At 39.4% G+C, this 19,475-nt stretch overlaps 1 protein-coding gene and 1 pseudogene across 1 annotated transcript in view; one reads left to right on the top strand and one right to left on the bottom strand.

Moving 5' to 3' along the window:
- Positions 1 to 19,475, bottom strand: part of MYO3A (myosin IIIA) — a 410,482-nt gene that overhangs the window by 18,875 nt on the left and 372,132 nt on the right. Inside the window, exon 30 of the mRNA XM_006871683.1 lies at positions 10,768 to 10,874. Within this exon, the coding sequence (XP_006871745.1) occupies positions 10,768 to 10,874 (107 nt within the window). The remainder of the gene's footprint in view (positions 1 to 10,767; positions 10,875 to 19,475) is intronic.
- Positions 5,832 to 6,664, top strand: LOC102834353 (annotated as a pseudogene).

Raw genomic sequence — 19,475 nt, 5'->3', positions numbered from 1 at the left:
AAAGCACAGGTAAACATCTTTTTGGTATTTTCAGCTTTCAGCCAAGATCCATCGGACATCAGCAATGATACCCCTCATTCCACAGCCTCTTCTGAATCCAGCTTGAACCTCTGGAAGTTCTCTGTCAGTGTATGCTTGCAATCATTTCTGTATTACCTTTAGTAAATCTTTACTCACATAGGATATCAAAGATATTGTCTGATGATTTCCGCATTCTGTTGGGTCACCTCTCTTTGGAATGGGCACAAATTGGATCTCTTCCAATCAGGAAGCCAGATAGTTGTCTTTCAAATTTTTTGGCATAGATGATTGAGTGCCTCCAGTGTTGCCTCACTTTATTGAAAACTATCAATTTTTATTCCATCAATTTCTGGAGCCTTGTTCTTTACCAATTCCTTCAATGGACCTTGGACTTCTTCCTTCAGTGTCACTGGCTCTTGAACATATGCTACCTCTTGAAATGGTTGAACATCAACCATTTCCTTTAGATACAGTGACTCTATGTATTCTTTCCATCTTCTTTTGACACTTTCTGCATCATTCAATAATTGCCCAGAGAATCCTTCAATAACGAAAAGTTGAGGCCTGAATTTTTTCTTTAGTTCCCCGAGCTTAAGAAATGCTGAGCGTGTTCTTCCTTTTTGGTTTTCTGATTCCAGATCATTGTACATTTTGTTGTAATATTTGACTTTGTCTTCTTGAGCTGACCTTTGAAATTTTCAGCTCTTGTACCTCCTCATTTCTCCCATTTGTTATATAGCATCTCTATGCTAGAGAGCAACTTTCAGTGTCTCTTCTGACATCCATTTTTCTCTTTTCTTTCTTTCTTGTCTTTTTAGTGACTTTTTACTTTCTTCCTGTATGCTGTGCTTTACGTCATCCTACAACTCTTTTGGGCTTCTGTCTTTAGTATATAATGTATGAAACCTGTTCTTCAGATGATCTCTAAATTCAGGTGGGATATATTCAAGGTCATATTTTGGCTCTTGTGGACTTGTTTTCTTCATCTTCTTCAGCTTCAGTTTGAATTTGCATATGAACAATTGATGGTCTTTTCCACATTCTGCTCCTGGTCTTGTTTTGACTGATGGCATAAAGCTTTTCCATTGTCTCTTTCCACAGATGTAGTCGTTTGATTTCTGTGTATTGAATAAGTAATGTGAACAGATACAAACTTGACATATACCTTATATGATTGTACCCTTTTAATCTATTCAAACAACTGCCTCTTGGTTCAGTTTCCACATGAACTGTTCTAGAATTCTCATTTTTTGCAGTGTTATCCATTATTTGTTACAATGTACACATCAAAACAGCTGCAAACATGCCTTTTCATAGTCGATGAAATATAGCAACCATCTCTCTGGTATCCTCTGCTTTTAGCAGACATTTGACATCAGCAATGAGATCCTTTGTTCCATATGCTCTTCTGAATTCGACTTGAATTTCTGGCAGTTTCTTGTAAATATCCTGCTTCAACTGTTTTTGAATTAGCCTTAGCAAAGTTTTACTTGCATGTGATACTAATGGTGTTTTTAGTTAATTTCCGCATTCCATTGTGTCACCTTTTTTTTGAATGGGCATGAATATGAATCTCTTCTCGTCAATTAGCCTGGTAGTTGTATTGCAATTTTTTATTTTTTTACATATAAGAACGAGTGCCTCCAGAGTTGCATCTCTGTGTTGAAACATTTCAATTGGTACTCCATGAATTTCTGGAGCCTTGTTTTTCACCAATGCCTTCAGTGCAGATACCTTAGGAAATACCTTCAGTATCTACTATGTGTTAGGCTAAATCTAACAGGAAAATTCCTTGAGCTCATGGAGACCATATCAACTACTCTTTTGTATGGCAAGTGTTATGATAGGGAAATATTGGCTGGTTAGGGAGCATACGACAACAAGGGCTCCTTATGTAGATTTGGAAATATCCGGAAGGCTTCCTGAAGAAAAAGATACATAGGTTGAGGATCCACCACTCATCTGTCAGTTTGTGCTACTGGAGGCTTGTGTGTTGCTATGATGCTAGAAGTCATACCACCAGTATTTAAATAGCAGCAGAGCCATCCACGGTGGACCGGTTGCAGTGGCACTTCCAGAATAAGACAGACTAAGAAGAAAGAAAAGTGAATTACTTCTGAATGGATAGCCACTGAAAACCTTATGAACAGCAGTAGTACACAGTCAGATATAGTACTGGAAGACAAGCCCCCTCAAGTTCCAAGGTACTCAACATACAACTGGGTAAGAGCTGCTTCTTCAAAGAGAGTTGACCATAATGACATGAAAGGAGTAAAGCTTTCAGGGCCTTCATATGCTGATGGTGCACAACTCAAAATGAAAGAAATAGCTGTAAACATCCATTAATAATTGAAACGTGGAATGTACAAATTAGGAATCAAGGAAAATTGGAAGTTGTGAAAAATTGGAACAAACAAAGATTGATATCCTAGGCATTAGTAAGCTGAAATGGACTGGTATTGGACATTTTGAATCTGACAGTCATATGATTTACTGTGCTGGAAAGGACAAATTGAAAAGGAATGACATCACATTCATCATCAAAAAAGAATATTTTAAGATTTATCTTGAAATACAATGCTGTCTGTGACAGGATAATATTCATACATCTAAAAGAAAGACCAGTTAATACCACTGTAATTCAAATGTACTCCCTAACCAGTAAAGACAGTGATGATGAAATTGAAGAATTCTACCAATCTCTTCAGTCTGAAATTGATCAAACATACAATCAAGATTCATAGATAATTATTGGTGATTGAAATATGAAAGTTGGAATCAAAGAGGAAGAATCAGCAGTTAGAAAATATGGCTTTGGTGACAGAAATGATGTTGAAACCAGATGATAGAACTTTGCAAGATCAACAACTTAGTCATTAAAATACCCTTTTTAAACAACCTAAAAGATGTGTTTCGTTCTGCTGTGCATAAGGTCGCTATGAGTCAGTACCGACTCGATGGCACCTAACCACCACCACCACCACAAAAGATGACTATACATATGGACCTCACCAGATGGAATACACCGGAATTATACTGACTACAGCCCAAACAAGGTCAGTGGCAAAGAGGCAAAACATGACCTTGAGTACATCTAACCTGAGTTTAGAGACCATCTCAAGAGCAGATAGGATGTATTAAACAGTAATGACTGAAGTCCAGAAGAGTTGTGTGATGACATCATATAGGAAGTAAGCAAAAGGTCATTCAAAAGACAGGAAAGAAAGGATTGACTAAAATGTATGTCAGAAGAGACTATGAAACTTGCTCTTGAGAGTAGAGAAGCTAAAGTGACTGGAAAAATGAGGAAGTCAAAGAGCTGAACAAAAAATCTGAAAGGGCAGCATGAGAAGGAAAGTCAAGTATTATAGTAAAATGTGCGAAGACCTGGAGTTAGAAAGCCAAAATGCAAGAACACGTTTAGAATTTCTCAAGCTGAAAAAACTGAAGGCGTGACTTTCAATGTTGAAGGATTCTATGGGCAAAATAAGGTCCTAGTGTGGCACTGTGGGTTAATGCACTGGTCTGCAAAGTCGGTTTGAATAGCAAGGTCGGTGGTTCAAGTTTACCAGCTGCTACTAAGAAACGCTACAGGGTCACTATGGGTCAGAACCAACTTGAAGGCACTTAACAACAACAACATGGGAAAAATATTGAGCAATAAAGCAAGCACTATAAGAAGAAAGGGGCTTTGGTTGAATTGGGCTGCTAATCTAATGGTTAGCAGTTTGAAACTACCAACTGTTCCGTGGAAGGATGATGAGGCTTTCTGCTCCTGTAAAGATTTACAGACTCGGAAACACTGTAGAGGGTTGCTATGAGTTGGAATCCACTCCACGGCACATAACAACAACAACAAAGAAGATAGAAGGATTGCACAGTGGCTGTATCAAAAAGTAATGATTGAGACTCAACCATTTCAAGAGGTAGCGTATGATCAAGAACAAATGGTACTGAAGGAGGAAGTCCAAGTTGTAATGAGACAATGGTACTGAAGGAGGAAGTCCAAGTTGTAATGAGACATTGGCAAAAAACAAGGTTCCAGGAATTGATGGACTACAAATTGAAATCTTTCAACAAACTAATGCAGCACTGGAAGTGTTCACTAATCCAAGGCATTCACTATGCCAAGAATTTTGGAATCAACCAATTGGAAGAGATCCGTATTTGTGCCCACTCCAAAGAGAGGTGACTCATCAGAATGCAGAAATCTTTCTGTTATTACTATCACATGCAAATAAAACTTTGCTTAAGATCATTCAAAGCCAGTTGCAATAATAGTTTGACAGAGAACTGCCAGAAATCCAAGTCAGATTCAGAAGAGGATGTAGAATGAATCTTGACTGAAAGTAGAGAATACTAGAAATATGTTTACTTGTGCTTTATTGACTATGCAAAGCCTTTTGCCTATGTGGAGTATGGCAAAGTATGGATAGCATTGCAAATAATGGGTATTCCAGAACACTTCATTGTGCTTATGAGGAACCTGTACCTATACCATGACGCAGTCATTAGAACAGAATAAGGGGATAATGATTGGTTTAAAATCAGGAAAGGTGTGTACCAGTGCTGTATACTTTTACCATACTTATTCAATCTGTATTGTGATGGAATAATCCAAGAAGTTGTGTCATATGAAAAAGAACATGGCATTAGATTTGGAAGAAGAGTCATTAACAACCTGTGATGTACAGATGACACAACCTTGCTTGTTGGAAGCCAAGAGGACTTAAAATACTTACTGATGAAAATCAAGGACTATGCCATAGGATAAGCACTCAACCTCAAGGTCAGTTTGAACTGCAAGGTTAGCGGTTCAAACTCACCAGCTGCTCCTTGGAAACCCTATACAGGGTCTCTATGAGTTGGAACTGACTGGACAGCACTTAACAACAACAGACTTCAGTATGAATTGCACCTCAATGTAAAGAAAACAAAAATCCTCATAACTGGAACAATAAATAACATCACGATAAATGGAGAAAAAAATTGAAGTTGTTAAAGATTTCATTTTGATTGGATCTGCAATCAACCGTTAAAGTGTTCAAAAGCAAAGCTACCAGTTTGAGAACTGAGGTGTGCCTAACTAATCCAAGTCATGGTATTTTTAATTGCCTCATATACATGTGAAAGTTAGACAATGAATAAGGAAGATCAGCTCAAGAAGATAAAACCAAATATTATAACAAAATGTGTAAAGATCTGGAGTCAGAAAACCAAAAAGGAAGAACACAGGCAGCATTTCTCAAGCTGGGGGAACTGAAGAAAAACTTCAAGCCTTGACTTTTGTTATTGAAGGATTCTCTGGGCAAATTATTGAATGATGCAGAAAGTATCAAGAGAAGATGGAAGGAATATACAGAGTCACTGTACCAAAAGGAAATGTGTACTGTTCAACCATTTCAAGAGGTAGCATATGCTCAGGAGCCAATGATATTGAAGGAAGAAATCCAAGGTGCATCAAAGGAATTGGCAAAGAACAAGGCTCCAGGAATTGATGGAATACAAATTGAAACCTTTCAAGAAAGTGAGGTGGCACAGGAGGCACTCACTCATCTCTGCCAAGAAATTTAGAAGACAACTAACTGGCCGACTGATTGGAAGAGATCCATATTTGTGTCCATTCTAAAGAGAGGTGACCCAACAGAATGCGGAAATCATCAGACAATATCTTTGATATCCCATGCGAGTAAAGTTTTGCTAAAAGTAATACAGAGCCTTGGTGTGATTCCTGCGCAGCTGTTTTCAGTAGCACCAACCCAGTTCTGTCTGCCCTTCTTCTCTATCACCTAAGTGCACACCATCACCCCATGGAGGAGTCGATGGATATGGACATGAGCCCTCTGAGGCCCCAAAACTATTTCTTCAGTTGTGAACTAAAAGCCGATAAAGACTATCACTTTAAGGTGTATAATCATGAAAATGAGCAACAGTTATCATTAAGAACAGTCAGTTTAGGGGCTGGTGCCAAGGATGAATTGCATATTGTTGAAGCAGAGGCAATGAATTATGAAGGTAGCCCAATTAAAGTCACACTGGCTACTTTGAAAATGTCTGTACAGCCAACGGTCTCCCTTGGGGGCTTTGAAATAATGCCACTAGTGGTCTTATGGTTGAAGTGTGGCTCAGCACTTAGTAGCTGTGGAGAAAGATGCTGAGTTAGATGATGAAGAGGAAGAAGTATATCAGGAAAGCGGTTTGCCCCTGCAAGTGCTAACAAGGTTCCATAGAAAAAAGTAAAGCTTGCTGCAGATGAAGAAGATGATGATGACAACAATGACGATAATGATGATTTTGATGATGATGAAATTGAAGAAAAAGTTCCAGTGAAGAAATCTAAATGGGACACGCCAGCTTAAAATGCACAAAAGTCAAACCAGAATGGAAAAGACTTAAAACCATCAACACCAAGATCAAAAGGTCAAAAATCCTTCAAAAAACAGGAAAAAACACCTAAAACACCGAAAGGACCTAGTTCTGTAGAAGGTATTAAAGCAACAATGCAAGCAAGTATAGAAAAAGGTGGTTCCCTTCCCAAGGTGGAAGCCAAATTCCTCAATTATGTGCAGAATTGTTTCCGGATGACAGACCAAGAGGCTAGTCAAGATCTCTGGCAGTGGAGGAAGTCTCTTTGAGAAAATAGTTTAAACAGTTTGTTAAAATTTTCCGTCTTATTTCATTTCTGTAACAGTTGATACCTGTCCATTTTTATAATGCAGAGTGAGAACTTCCTACTATGTCTGATAAATGTTGTCCAGGTTCCTTTGCCAAGAATGTATTGTCCAAAATGCCTGTTCAGTTTTTAAAGATGGAACTCCACGCTTTGCTTGGTTCTAAGTGTGTATGGATTGTTATGGTAGGACATAGTGGTAGCAGTGGTCAGACACATGAATATGATGGGGAGACAAAAATATACATGTGAAATAAATTCTATATTTTAATAATGAATAACAATAAGTAATATAGAAACGGTTGCAAGCATACATTGACAGAGAACTTCCAGAGGTTCAAACCAGATTCAGAAGAGGATGTGGAATGAGGGATATCATTGCTGATGTCCGATGGATCTTGGCTGAAAGCAGAGAACATCAGAAAGATGTTTATCTGTGCTTTATTGACTACGCAAAGTCTTTCAACTGTGTGGATCATGACAAGCTATGGACAACACTGCGAAGTATGAGTATTCTGGAACACTTAATTGTGCTCATGAGGGATCTGTACCTGGACCAAGAGGCAGTTGTTCGAATAGAACATGGGAACATTGAATGTTTTAAAATTAAGAAAGTTGTGCGACAGGGTTGTATTCTTTCATCATATTTATTCAACCTGTTTGCTGAGCAAATAATCTGAGACGCTGGGTTATATGGAGAAAAGCATGGCATCAAGAGTAGAGGAAGACTCATTAATAACCTGTGATATGCAGATGATACAATCTTGCTTGCTGAAAGTGAAGAAAACTTAAACTATTTACTGATGAAGATCAATGACCACAGCCTTTGGTATGGATTGCATCTTAATGTCAAGAAAACAAAAATCCTCACCACTGGACCATTAAACAACATTCTTATCAATGGAGAAACGATTCAAGTTGTTAAGGACTTCATTCTTCTTGGATCAACTATCAACACTCCTGGAAGCAGCAGTCAGGAAATCAAAGGACGTATTGCATTAGACAAATCTGTTCCACAAGACCTTTTAAAATGTTGAAGAGCAAAGATGTCAACTTGAGGAATAAGGTGCACCTGACATGGTATTTTCAATAATTTCATATGCATGTGAAAGCTGGACAGTGAATAAGGAAGACCGTAGAAGTGATGCTTTTGAGTTATGGTGTTGGAGAAGAATATTGAAGGTGCCATGGGCTGCCAAAAGAACCAATAGACCTGTGTTGGAAGAAGTGCAGCCAGAGTGCTCCTTGGAGGCCAGGATGGCCAAACTCTGTCTCTCATACTTCAGACACATTGTCAGGAGGGACCAGTTGCTGGAGAAGGATATCATGTTTGGTAGGGTGGAGGGTCAGTGAAAAAGAGGAAGACCCCCAGTGAAATGGACTAGCAAAGTGGCAGCATCAATGGGCTCAAGTATGGCAACAATAGTGAGGTTGGCCCAGGATCAGGCAGTGTTTCGTTCTGCTGTGCATAAGGTCACTATGAGTAGGTACCGACTTGATGGCACCTAAAAACAACAACAAGGAGGGTTGTAGAAGTATGCATGTATTTGAATTATGGAAATAATTCAAATGAAGAAAAAAAAAAATCTGTCGTGGAAGAAATGCAGCCAGGATGCTCCTTAGAAGCCAGGATAGTGTGACTTCAACTCTCATACTTTGGACATGCTATTAGTAGGGAACAGTCCCTAGAAAAGGACATCATGCTTGATTAAACAGAGGGTCAACAAAAAGTAGAAGACTTCCATGAGACGGATTAACACAGTGACAAAAACAATGGGCTCAAATGTAACAATAATTTTGAGGATGTGTGCAGGATGTGTACTGGACAAGGCAGTGCTTTGATATGTTGCCCATGGTGTCAATATAAATCAGAAGTGACTAGCAGGCACCTAACAAATACAGTAACAACAATAACAGAGTAAGGATATGCTAGGCTCTTAATGTAGAAAGAGAAAGGGGAAGTGAGGTCTAGGCTAATGAAAGAGGATTCCCAGGATAAACATCTACGTATAATTTGATGAATAAAAAGAGAATTAAGTAGATTGAATGCCAGGAGTGTTGAATTTGAAGGGGTGAAATACCAAGAGCTAAGGTTGGAAAGGTAAGCGAGGCCCAGAGTATAACAGGCCTTGTGTATCTTTATATATATGGAGTATATATCTATTTGGAATCCTGGTGTGGCACTGTGGGATAATGCGTCAGACTGCAAAGTCATTTGAACTGCAAGGTCAGTGGTTCAAGCTCACCAGCTGCTCCTTGGAAACCCTACACAGGGTCGCTATGGGTCAGAATCGACTCGATGGCACTTAACAACAATGACATATATATATATTTATTTATACTCCATATATATAAATAAAGATACAGTCCAAAGATACACAGTATATATATATGGCATCCTGGTGTGGCACTGTGGGTTAATATGCCAGACTGCAAAGCCATTTGAACCGCAAGGTTGGTGGCTCAAGCTCACTAGCTGCTCCTCGGAAACCCTATACAGGGTCGCTATGGGTTGGAATCGACTCGACGGCACTTAACAACAACATATGTATATACACACACACACACACACATTCTTGTTAACGACCCTGTACAGGGTTTCTGAGGCTGTAAATCTTTACAGGAGCAGAGAACTTCATCTTTTTCCCACAGAACACCTGGTAGTTTCGAACTGCTGACCTTGAGGTTCATAGCCTGATTCGTAACCACTATGCTACCAGAGCTCCTTCATATATATATACATACACACACACATATATTGTATCTTGGTGTGGCACTATATGCAAAGCACAAGACTGCTAACTCTAAGGTTTGTGGTTCAAACCCATCAGCTGCTCCTTAGAAATCCTATACTATACAGGTCGCTATGAGTTGGAACTGACTTGATGGCACTTAACAACAACAACACATGAATCGGAACAATATATATATTGCTGTTAAGTGCCATCGGGTCGGTTAGCAGTCCAGCGCTTATTCTACAGTGTCACACCAGGATTCTGTCTGTTGTTAAGTGCTGTTGAGATGGTCCCGGGTTTTCAAGGAGCTGCTGGTGAGTTTGAACCACTGACTTTGTGATTCAAACTACCTGTGGTTTAGTGCTTATCCTACAGCGCCACACCAGAACTCTGTCTAGTAGTGTTTAAATAGAGAAGAGATTAAGCCAATCAGTGGATCAGAAGGAAGCAATATCACAGACCTAATGGCAAGAAACAGGCAAGTATATCACCAAAGTGAATAAGAGAAAATTTCTAGTATAGAATGTAGAGGCTGAGATTAGAAGCAGTTAGGAGGCACGTGAAATAGGGAAAGAGCTGTCAGATTAGAATAGGGAGATGAATCGGAGAGAGTTTGTGTAAGGAGAAGCCAGGGTTAGAGTAAATGATTACATGTCAGGTATGACAGAGAATCTAGGCACTTGGGTTAGGTAACAAAGAGGATAGTGGAGGTAATTCTGGAGAACAGGAACACAAGAGGAAGAGCAGGGTGGGCAGGAATGATGTCCATGAGATACACTGCAGACCGAGAGTGAGCTGGGGGCTGCAGGGTCAGAAGACCTCAGTACCATTAGTAGCCCTGACTGCTCAGAAATGCTATTTGTGTCTCAGGCTCCTCATCTGTGAGATGGAGACACCACTTTCAGAGCTGTTTCTAGGATTAGATATCACAATGTATGTAAACATGCCTCACTCTAGGCCTAGAACCTATGTAGAACTTCACAATGTCTCCTTTTCCTTCTACTTTTGCCCTAACAGGCATCAGCATTAAGACCCCTTTCTAGAAAGCTCCTTCTAGCAAACTTATCTTTTAGGGTTAACATTTTCATGTCAGTTTAGACTAACAGACTAGCAAATAAAATTTCTGGGAAGAAATGGGTGATATAGCATCACAGGTGGGGCTTGGATCATGACAAAAGAAGAGCTGGAGGAGAACCAAGTATCCCGTTATTCTGCTAGGGGAGCAGCAGTGAAGAGGAAGTCCAGGCACCTCACGTGATTGGTCTAGTGTGGCCCCTGCTTCCACACTGGCCGTGAGCAACTACTATGGCTCCTATCTGACAAGAGGAACGAGCCACTTACATGGAGTAGGTAATAGTATGTGGAGTCTTCAGGGTTATTTAAAGTTTTGGGTTTCCGGGGTCGTCTTGGGGGTCTCAATATTTTTGGCTCTTCTCCTTTAGAGATACCTACAAGAAAGGTGACCATAAGAAAGTATTTAATTAAAAAGACTATTATCAAGCAACGTGCTTCTTTTGGGGTGAGAAATTATATTCATATATCTGGGGCTTAAGTTCAGAGAAACAGGAAATCGTTTTGTTCCCATAAGCCATCTGTATCTTATTCCTCATCACTTATTTTCCCTTAAGTTGTCTGGTGGCCTAGGACTTTCAGAGATAAGAGGAAGGGAGGAAAAAGAAGAAGAGGAAGACAAAGTTTAGGACATGGGACAGCCATCTAGAGGATGAATGAGAAGAAAGTTACCAGAAAAAATCTAAAAAGGACTATAATTTGTATCAAATCTTGGTATCACCTTCCCTGATCCTTACAGTTGCCTTACCCTGCAACTTGTCCACACAAGCAAGAAATGATATTCATTTCAAAGTGGTGCCTCATATGGTAGGAGCCCTAGTGGCTCTGTAGGATAAGCACTGGATTGCTAATCACAAGGTTGTTGGTTCAAAACAATCAGTCACTCCACAGGAGAAAGATGAGGCTTTCTGCTTCTATAAAGATTTACATTTTGGAAAAACCCTAAAGAGCAGTTCTGCTCTATCAGAATCAATTCCAGTGCAGTGATGGTCTCAGATGGTATGGCCCAAATCAGGAAACTATAGGCCTAATCTACTATTTCACCGAGTTTAGAAAATCAAGCCATAAGCCTTTTCTCATCTGACTTTAAGATCTTGACCAAGGAAAGAATATATTTACTTATATATCTGTGCTCCCTTTTCTTCCCCACCCCACTTTTTCCTATCAATATAGTCAACTTCTCCAAGCTGGAGCATCAGGGAATTCCTGATGATTTGCATACTTGGTTTCTGTTGGTTATAATTGGCTTTGTATGTGTGGAGCTAATGCGTCCCTCACAAAGCCTTTGTCTATTTGTAATGATTCTTGTCCACCACATGCCTTGACTGCATTAGTGCAGGAATGTCTGCTCTACAGATATTTTGGGATCAAGATGGGAGTGGGTATGAGTGCTTACTGGAGAAAAGCCCACACTCAGAAGACACCTAAGCAGATATTTCTTGTTGTTATTGTTAGGTGTTGTTGAGCTGATTTCAACTCATTGTGACCTCATGTATAACAGAACAAAATGTTGCCTGGTCCCGTGCCACAATCACAATAGTAGGTAGTATGTTTGAGCCCATTCCTGTAGCCATGATATTAATCCATCTTATTGCTTTTTTTTTTTTTTGCTGACCCTCTACTTTACCAAACATGATGTTCTTCTCTAAGGACTGGTCGCTCCTGATAACAACATGTCCAAAGTAAGTGAAACAAAGTCTTACTATTTTCATTTCTAAGAAGTATTCTAGGAGGAAATTCCTCATAATCTACTTCTGGAAAAGTAGCAAGTAAGAATACTATGGGTTACAAAGGTCCAATTTCGTGCATGTGGTTGCTAGGAGTCAGGAATGACTCAACAACAAGGGACTCAACAGATCTCACAGTAAAGGGGCTGTCATGATCCCTAATCCAAACACATAGAAATGTACAGAGAAAACAAATTACTCAAAACCATGCTAATCAAATCACGTCAAATCTAATCAAATCAATGAATATTTAATACTTATAATGTGTTAACAACCAAGACTGTCAATGCAAATCAACATCAGCCAGTATGGAAGATTCATAGCTGTCTAATTTTCAAGTCCCATGGCCAGTCCACTAGGTAAACATACTTCTCACATACTTCTCAGGTAAGGTACTCATACCTTAACATTACGCAGCTTATTCCTTTCAAAATGGATGGGAAATCACTGGATAACAAAAGAGAGCAGCTATATGAAATGAGGAGAGACACACAAGAATGCCTAAACTTGTAGAGGGTACCCATTTGACCTTGCTTCGATAGCTTGATGATCAAAACTCGACCATAGGAAGATTAAAAAAAAAAAAAATTCATAAAGGAAATAAGTGTAATTGCTATAATTTGATGAACTCTCATGGATGTAGTAGCTCAAATACCAACTGAGAACGAAGGCGTCTCCAATCAAGGATCAATCCTATCTCCTCTGTATACAGGGTTGATAGGGATAGGCAACTTTGACGATGGTTATCTAAAATGGGGAGTTATGAAGGCATGAAGTGACTGGCTTACAACTTTTCAAGAGGGACTTCAGTTTCAGAGTGTGTGGGGGAAGATAAAACCCTACTGAACAGTTTTCATCTTATCTAGACGTGCCTGGTGAAAAGAGATAGGGATAAGATTGTTATGCTTCAATAGTGAGCAACTGTTATCATGACTAATAGTGACTGTCACAGCTGTAAAGGTATAATTTTGTAATAAAAAGAGGGGAGTAGTTAATCTTACAGCCCAAGAATAGAGGACCTTAAGACCTTAGGAGAAGAGCATGAGTGGAATGTGGGACCCTATCCAGAGACAGAGATGAAGATATGGAAAAATAGAACAGCTGAGGACTGTAGACTCATGGAAAGAGAAAGGCTATGTGCTGGTGGCCAGGAGGCAGGCTTGCAAAATGTACCCTTTGGTTGTTTAAATGATTATATATTCCTGAGTGTTTTTGTGTATCTCCCCAACAAAACAAAACAAAACCAGAGGAAATAGAAGCAAATATTGTTGAATGATGATGCACAGAGGAGACTGTAATCATTGCAATGAATCAATGAGTATAAAACTGAAGTTCCTCCATGTAAAACACCACTCAATTCACAATAAAAACTTAAAAAAAAAAAAAAAGAGAGAGAGAGAGATCAGCTAGTTGGAAGTACTTCAGAGGTATAACACACAGAATAATGTAAGTAACTGTACATCACTGTCCTTTTTGAATGAAACAAAAGCAAATGAAATAACAATAAAATCTGTGAGAGCTAGAACTTAGCAGTACTGCCTTGTTTTACCAGGTCCCGAAAGTTTCCTGCCTTTGTCAGTATGCAGGTCTACCACTTTCCTATTATTCCTTTTAGTGGCAAATGTTTAAATTTTTCTTCTCTTTTAAAGTGCTATTGAGTTGGTTCTGACTCACAGTGACTCTATATAGATTTTCTGAGGAGCAACTGATGGATTAGAACTGCTGACCTTGATGCTCCCAGTCTAGTGCTTATCCTATAGCACCACACCAAGACTCCAAAGGTGGGATACACAACCCTTAATCCCACTACAACCCTGATCGGATGCATGGGAGATTTCCAAGGGTGTAACATGCAACATCTTTTATTCTACAATAGATTAGAGAGACATGAGCAGACAAAGACCTATTATTACCAAGACAGAAGAACCAGGAGTGGAGTGTGTCCTTAGCACCTAGGGTCCCTGAACAGTAAAGCTCCTAGATACAGGGTCAGATTGATGCCAAAATGTTCGGAACCCTTTAAGGAATACTGGGCCTACAGATGCTGAAAGGAGACAAAGACCTTTCTCTTGAGTCAACAAAGGGAAAGCCTTCCCCTGGAGCCAGCACTCTGAATTTGGACTTAGAAGCTGGGTTCTATGAAGAAAAACGTGGCATCAGGATTGGAGGAAGACTCATTAATAACCTGCGATATGCAGATGATACAACCTTGCTTGCTGAAAGTGAAGAGGACTTAAAAACATTTACTGATGAATATCAAAGAGCACAGCCTTTGATATGGATTACATCTCAATGTAAAGAAAACAAAAATTCTCACCACTGGACCATTAAACAACATTCTTATCAACAGAGAAAAGATTGAAGTTGTCAAGGACTTCATTCTTTTTGGATCAACTATCAACACTCACGGAAGCAGCAGTCAAGAGATCAAAGCACATATTGCATTAGGCAAATCTGCTGCACAAGACCTTTTTAAAGTGTTGAAGAGCAAAGATGTCAGCTTGAGAACTCAGGTGTGCCTGACCCAAGCTACGGTGTTTTCCATAACCTCATATGCATGCGAAAGCTGGACAGTGAATAAAGAAGACCGTAGAAGAATTGATGCTTTTGAGTTATGGTGTTGGAGAACATTGAAAGTGCCATGGGCTGTGAAAAGAACCAACAGATCTGTGTTGGAAGAAGTGCAGCCAGAGTGCTCCTTGGAGGCCAAGATGAACAAAGTTTATCTCTCATACTTTGGACATATTGTAAGGAGGGAACAGTCACTGGAGAAGGATATCAAAAGGAAATGGTTGATGTTCAACCGTTTCAATAGGTAGCATATGATCAAGAGCCAATGATACTGAAGGATGAAGTCCAAGGTGCACTGAAGGAATGGGCAAAGGACACGGCACCAGGAATTGATGGAATAAAAATTGAAATCTTTCAAGAAAGTGAGGCGGCACAGGAGGCACTCACTCATCTATGCCAAGAAATTTGGAAGACAACTATCTGGCTGTCTGATTGGAAGAGATCTGTATTTGTGCCCATTCCAAAGAGAGGTGAACCAATGGAATGTGGAAATCATCGGACAATCTCTTTGATATCCCATACAAGTAAAGTTTTACTAAAGGTAATACAGAATTGGCTGCAAGCATACATTGACAGAGAACTTCCAGAGGTTCAAGCCAGATTCAGAAGAGGATGTGGAATGAAGGATATCATTGGTGATGTGCCATGGATCTTGGCTGAAAGCAGTACATACCAGAAGGATGTTTATCTGTGCTTTATTGATTATGCAAAGGCTTTCGATTGTGTGGATCATGACAAGCTATGGACAACATTGAGAAGTATGAGTATTACAGAACACTTAATTGTGCTCATGAGAAATCTGTACATGGACCAAGAGGCAGGCAGTTGTTTGAACAGAACATGGGAACACTGAATGGTTTAAAATGAAGAAAAGTGTGTGACAGGATTGTAATCTTTCACCATACTTATTCAACCTGTATGCTAAGCAAATAATTTGAGAAGATGGGTTCTATGAAGAAAAACGTGGCATCAGAATTGGAGGAAGGCTCATTAACATCCTGTGATATGCAGATGATACAACCTTGCTTGCTGAAAGTGAAGAGGACTTAAAACATTTACTGATGAAGATCAAAGAGTACAACCTTTAGTATGGATTGCTTCTCAATGTAAAGAAAACAAAAATCCTCACCACTGGACCAATAAACAACATTCTTATCAATGGAGAAAAGATTGAAGAAGTTGTCAAGTACTTCATTCTTCTTGGATCAACTATCAACTCTCATTGAAGCAGTAGTCAAGAAATCAAACGATATATTGCATTAGTCAAATCTGCTGCACAAGACCTATTTAAAGTGTTGAAGACAAAGATGTTAGCTTGAGGACTAAAGTGTGCCTGACCCAAACCATTGTATTTTCAATAACCTCATATGCATGCGAAAGCTGGATAGTGAATAAGGAAGACCGTAGGAAAATGGATGCTTTGAGTTATGGTGTTGGAGGAGAATATTGAAAAAGCCATAGGCTGCCAAAGAACAGCAGATCTGTGTTGGAAGAAGTGCAGCTAGAGTGCTCCTTGGAGGCCAAGATGGCCAAATTTCATCTCTCATACTTCAGACATATTGTGAGGAGGGAGTAGTCACTGGAGAAGGATATCATGTTTGATAAGGTGGACAGTCAGAGAAAAAGAGGAAGACCCCCAGAAAGATGGATTGGCAAAGTGGCAGCCTCAATGGGCTCAAGCATGGCAAAAATTGTGAGGTTAGACCAGGACCAGGCAGTGTTTTGTTGTGTTGTGCATAGGGTCGCTATGTGTCGGTATCGACTCGATGGCACCTAACAGCAACAACAACAATGGATTAGAACCAACTCTATGGCACTCAACAACAACCACAACTGTATGTGTTAACAATGTTGTAAGTGCTATATTGATAGAGGTTAGCAATAGGCAGCAGGAGTGAAAGCACTTTTCTAACCAATCCCAGGGAGATCATCTCCCTTTTTCTCTCTCTCCCTTCTTCTCTACAGGAACATGACAAAGAAGGTGGAGGGAATCCAAATCTTGGAGCCATTTTTGGATCTTGTTTTACATTGCTACAGTCACAAGAAAAGATTGTGAAGCCTGAATTTCTGCCATAGTCTTTTATTTTTTTCCTTCTCCTCACTTATCATCTCCAGTGCTGCTGATTAAATAGCTCTTAAGGGCACTTCCAGGGTCCTGATGTGGCCTTGTAAATTAAAGCGATGGACTGTAAGGTCGGTTTGAACCACGAGATTGGCAGTTCAAACTCACCAGCTGCTCCTTGGAAACCCTATAGAGGTTCGTTATGAGTCAGAACTGACTCAGCGTCACTAACAATAACAACATGGGCTCTTGTAAGGTTTTATCATTTAAATATAAATTAATCATTTAAGGTTTTATAATTAGTTTGAATTTAAATGGCATGAAACAAAATGCAGGATCAGATTAATATATACATTGGCAGCCGTTGAGTCGATTCCAATTCGGAGCAACCTTACGGGGACATAGTAGAACTGCTCCACAGGGTCCCAGGGACCTTGATGGAAGCACACTGTTGTGAAGCTGCTGGTGGGTTAGCAATTAGGAGCTTTAGCTACTGTACCACCAGGACTCCGAGGTTAATACTTTAAGCTAATGCTTAATATTTTTAGAAACATGTTCAAGTGGCCTGCCACTCAATTTTAACTTTAACATTATTTAAAATTCATATTAAAATAGCAGCATGTTGTTTTTGTTCATTGTTGTCAAATCAGCTCCAATTCAGGTCGGTCTGAAGTATGACAGAACTGAGTGCTGTCCCAGTTGCACCATCTCGATGATCACTGATAGCTGGAGCTCAGTGTTGAGGCTACTGTGTCAAACCTCCTCATTGAGGGCTTTTCTTGTTTTCACCAACCCTCTATTTTATCGAACACAGTGCCCTTTTCTATCAACTAGAACATTATTATTGCAAAATAAATTAATTTGAATGAAGATGATACAAAGTCAAAACAAACACCAAGAATTGAGAGGGCAAAAATAATTTTTGATCTTGTCTTCATTTTCTCATCAAATGTTTCCTATTCATTATGATTTTTATCCCCAAGACCCTATTGAATTTGTTCTATGAAGGTCAAGGGTGACCACTTTACTGACAATCCAAAGGCCCTTGATCTGTCCTTATGATCTCTGACTTCCTCAGTATTTAATATTATTAACCAGTCCTTGCCTTCACAATTAAAGATGAGACTTCTATCTTTGTATTCTTGGCACTTAGATAAATGCTTGACACATTAAGGGCTTGAGACAAGTTTACTGACTACATAAGTGATCTCCCTTTGCCTCCTGAATGGACTCATTCCCATCCCAACTCCTTGTAGTTTCCACAGTGAATGTCACACTAGCAAGTCCAAACGCATACCTCATGTTTGACCTCCCATCCCGTCTAAGCTCTTGTCCTTTCTTTTCCCTATTGAACATTTATTTCCACTTCAAACTCTGGAACCCAACTGAACCTTGTCCAGCTAAGATTCTGTATACAACCATCACAATGGCACCAGTATTTCTGTCCCCTGGGCTCAAAACAGTGAAGTCAACTTTGCCTCTCTCATCTTCCTTGTTTCCTACAAGCAGACATTTATCAAATTCTCTCACTTTTTTGGGATACATTCTTTGAAATGTCTAACATTCATTTACCCTTTCTTCTCATGTGCCATTGCCTAGGCTAAACTAGTCATTTGATATCTGTGACAGAGGCTTACTCTAGTCTCTACATGATATCTTGCAAATTAGTGCCAGATTTTTGTTCCTTAAATATTGCTTTAATCATGAAATTTCATTTTTCAAAAATTCATGTCACTCTTATTATTAGTCAAGCATTAGCTTCTCTTAAATCCAGGCTATTTATAATCTCAGCAGTTCAACTTTAAACTTTCACTTCTAATGAAATGTCTCATCTGGTTAGCTCAGTTAGCTAGTGGGGATGGTGACATAGCATTCTCACAGAAAGGCTTTTCATAGCTTCCCTTCAATCTTAAGCATCCTTCAATGCTTTGAAACCCTTCAATGCGATAAATGACCAAAAAAACATCAAGGATGGGATTAAGCACATCTTCTCTTCCTTGAAGCTTTCATTCCCTGTCCAGTGATCTTCCTTTCCATTGGTCACCATTGATACTTGCTGGCTGTATAAATATTTGGAAACTAATCTCATACTTCTTGTATTGTCACTTACTGTTTTTACTTTTTTGGGTGGTGGGATTTTGATAATCTTCTGTCTTTCCCCTATTGACCTGCATGTGGTAGTTGTATGGAAATGCTAAAGAATTGACTGATTTCATTTTATTTTAAAGACAGGTGCTAAGCGAATAGTTCAACACACTTTTGCTAAATGGATCACTCTTGTAACCAGATATATAAATAAATTCTTGATGATTTGAAGACAAATGTAAGCAACAAACAAATGAAAAATCTCAATCAAATTATTAGAAGAAAATCTAGGAAACTTCATGAACAATGTAGGGTTAAAAAATGTCTTAAAATTCAGAAGTCAAAAGAAAGCGTAGACTGAGAACAAACAAGATGGCGGATTGGATGGAAGTATAGCAGAGAGCTCCGCCAACAACAACACAGAATACCTGAACAAGCAGGCTCAGGGGATGGTCCCAGAACTCTGAACCACATATAAAGGAATACTTAGAAGGTTGGAAGGCTTACAGCTGGGGGAATTTGTGGCAGAAGCA

Source organism: Chrysochloris asiatica, unplaced genomic scaffold (genome assembly GCF_000296735.1).
Source record: "Chrysochloris asiatica unplaced genomic scaffold, ChrAsi1.0 scaffold00172, whole genome shotgun sequence".
Classification (NCBI taxonomy): Eukaryota; Metazoa; Chordata; class Mammalia; order Afrosoricida; family Chrysochloridae; genus Chrysochloris; species Chrysochloris asiatica.
The sequence above is the reverse complement of the archived record's forward strand: the minus strand, read 5'-3'. Positions and strand labels throughout refer to the sequence as shown.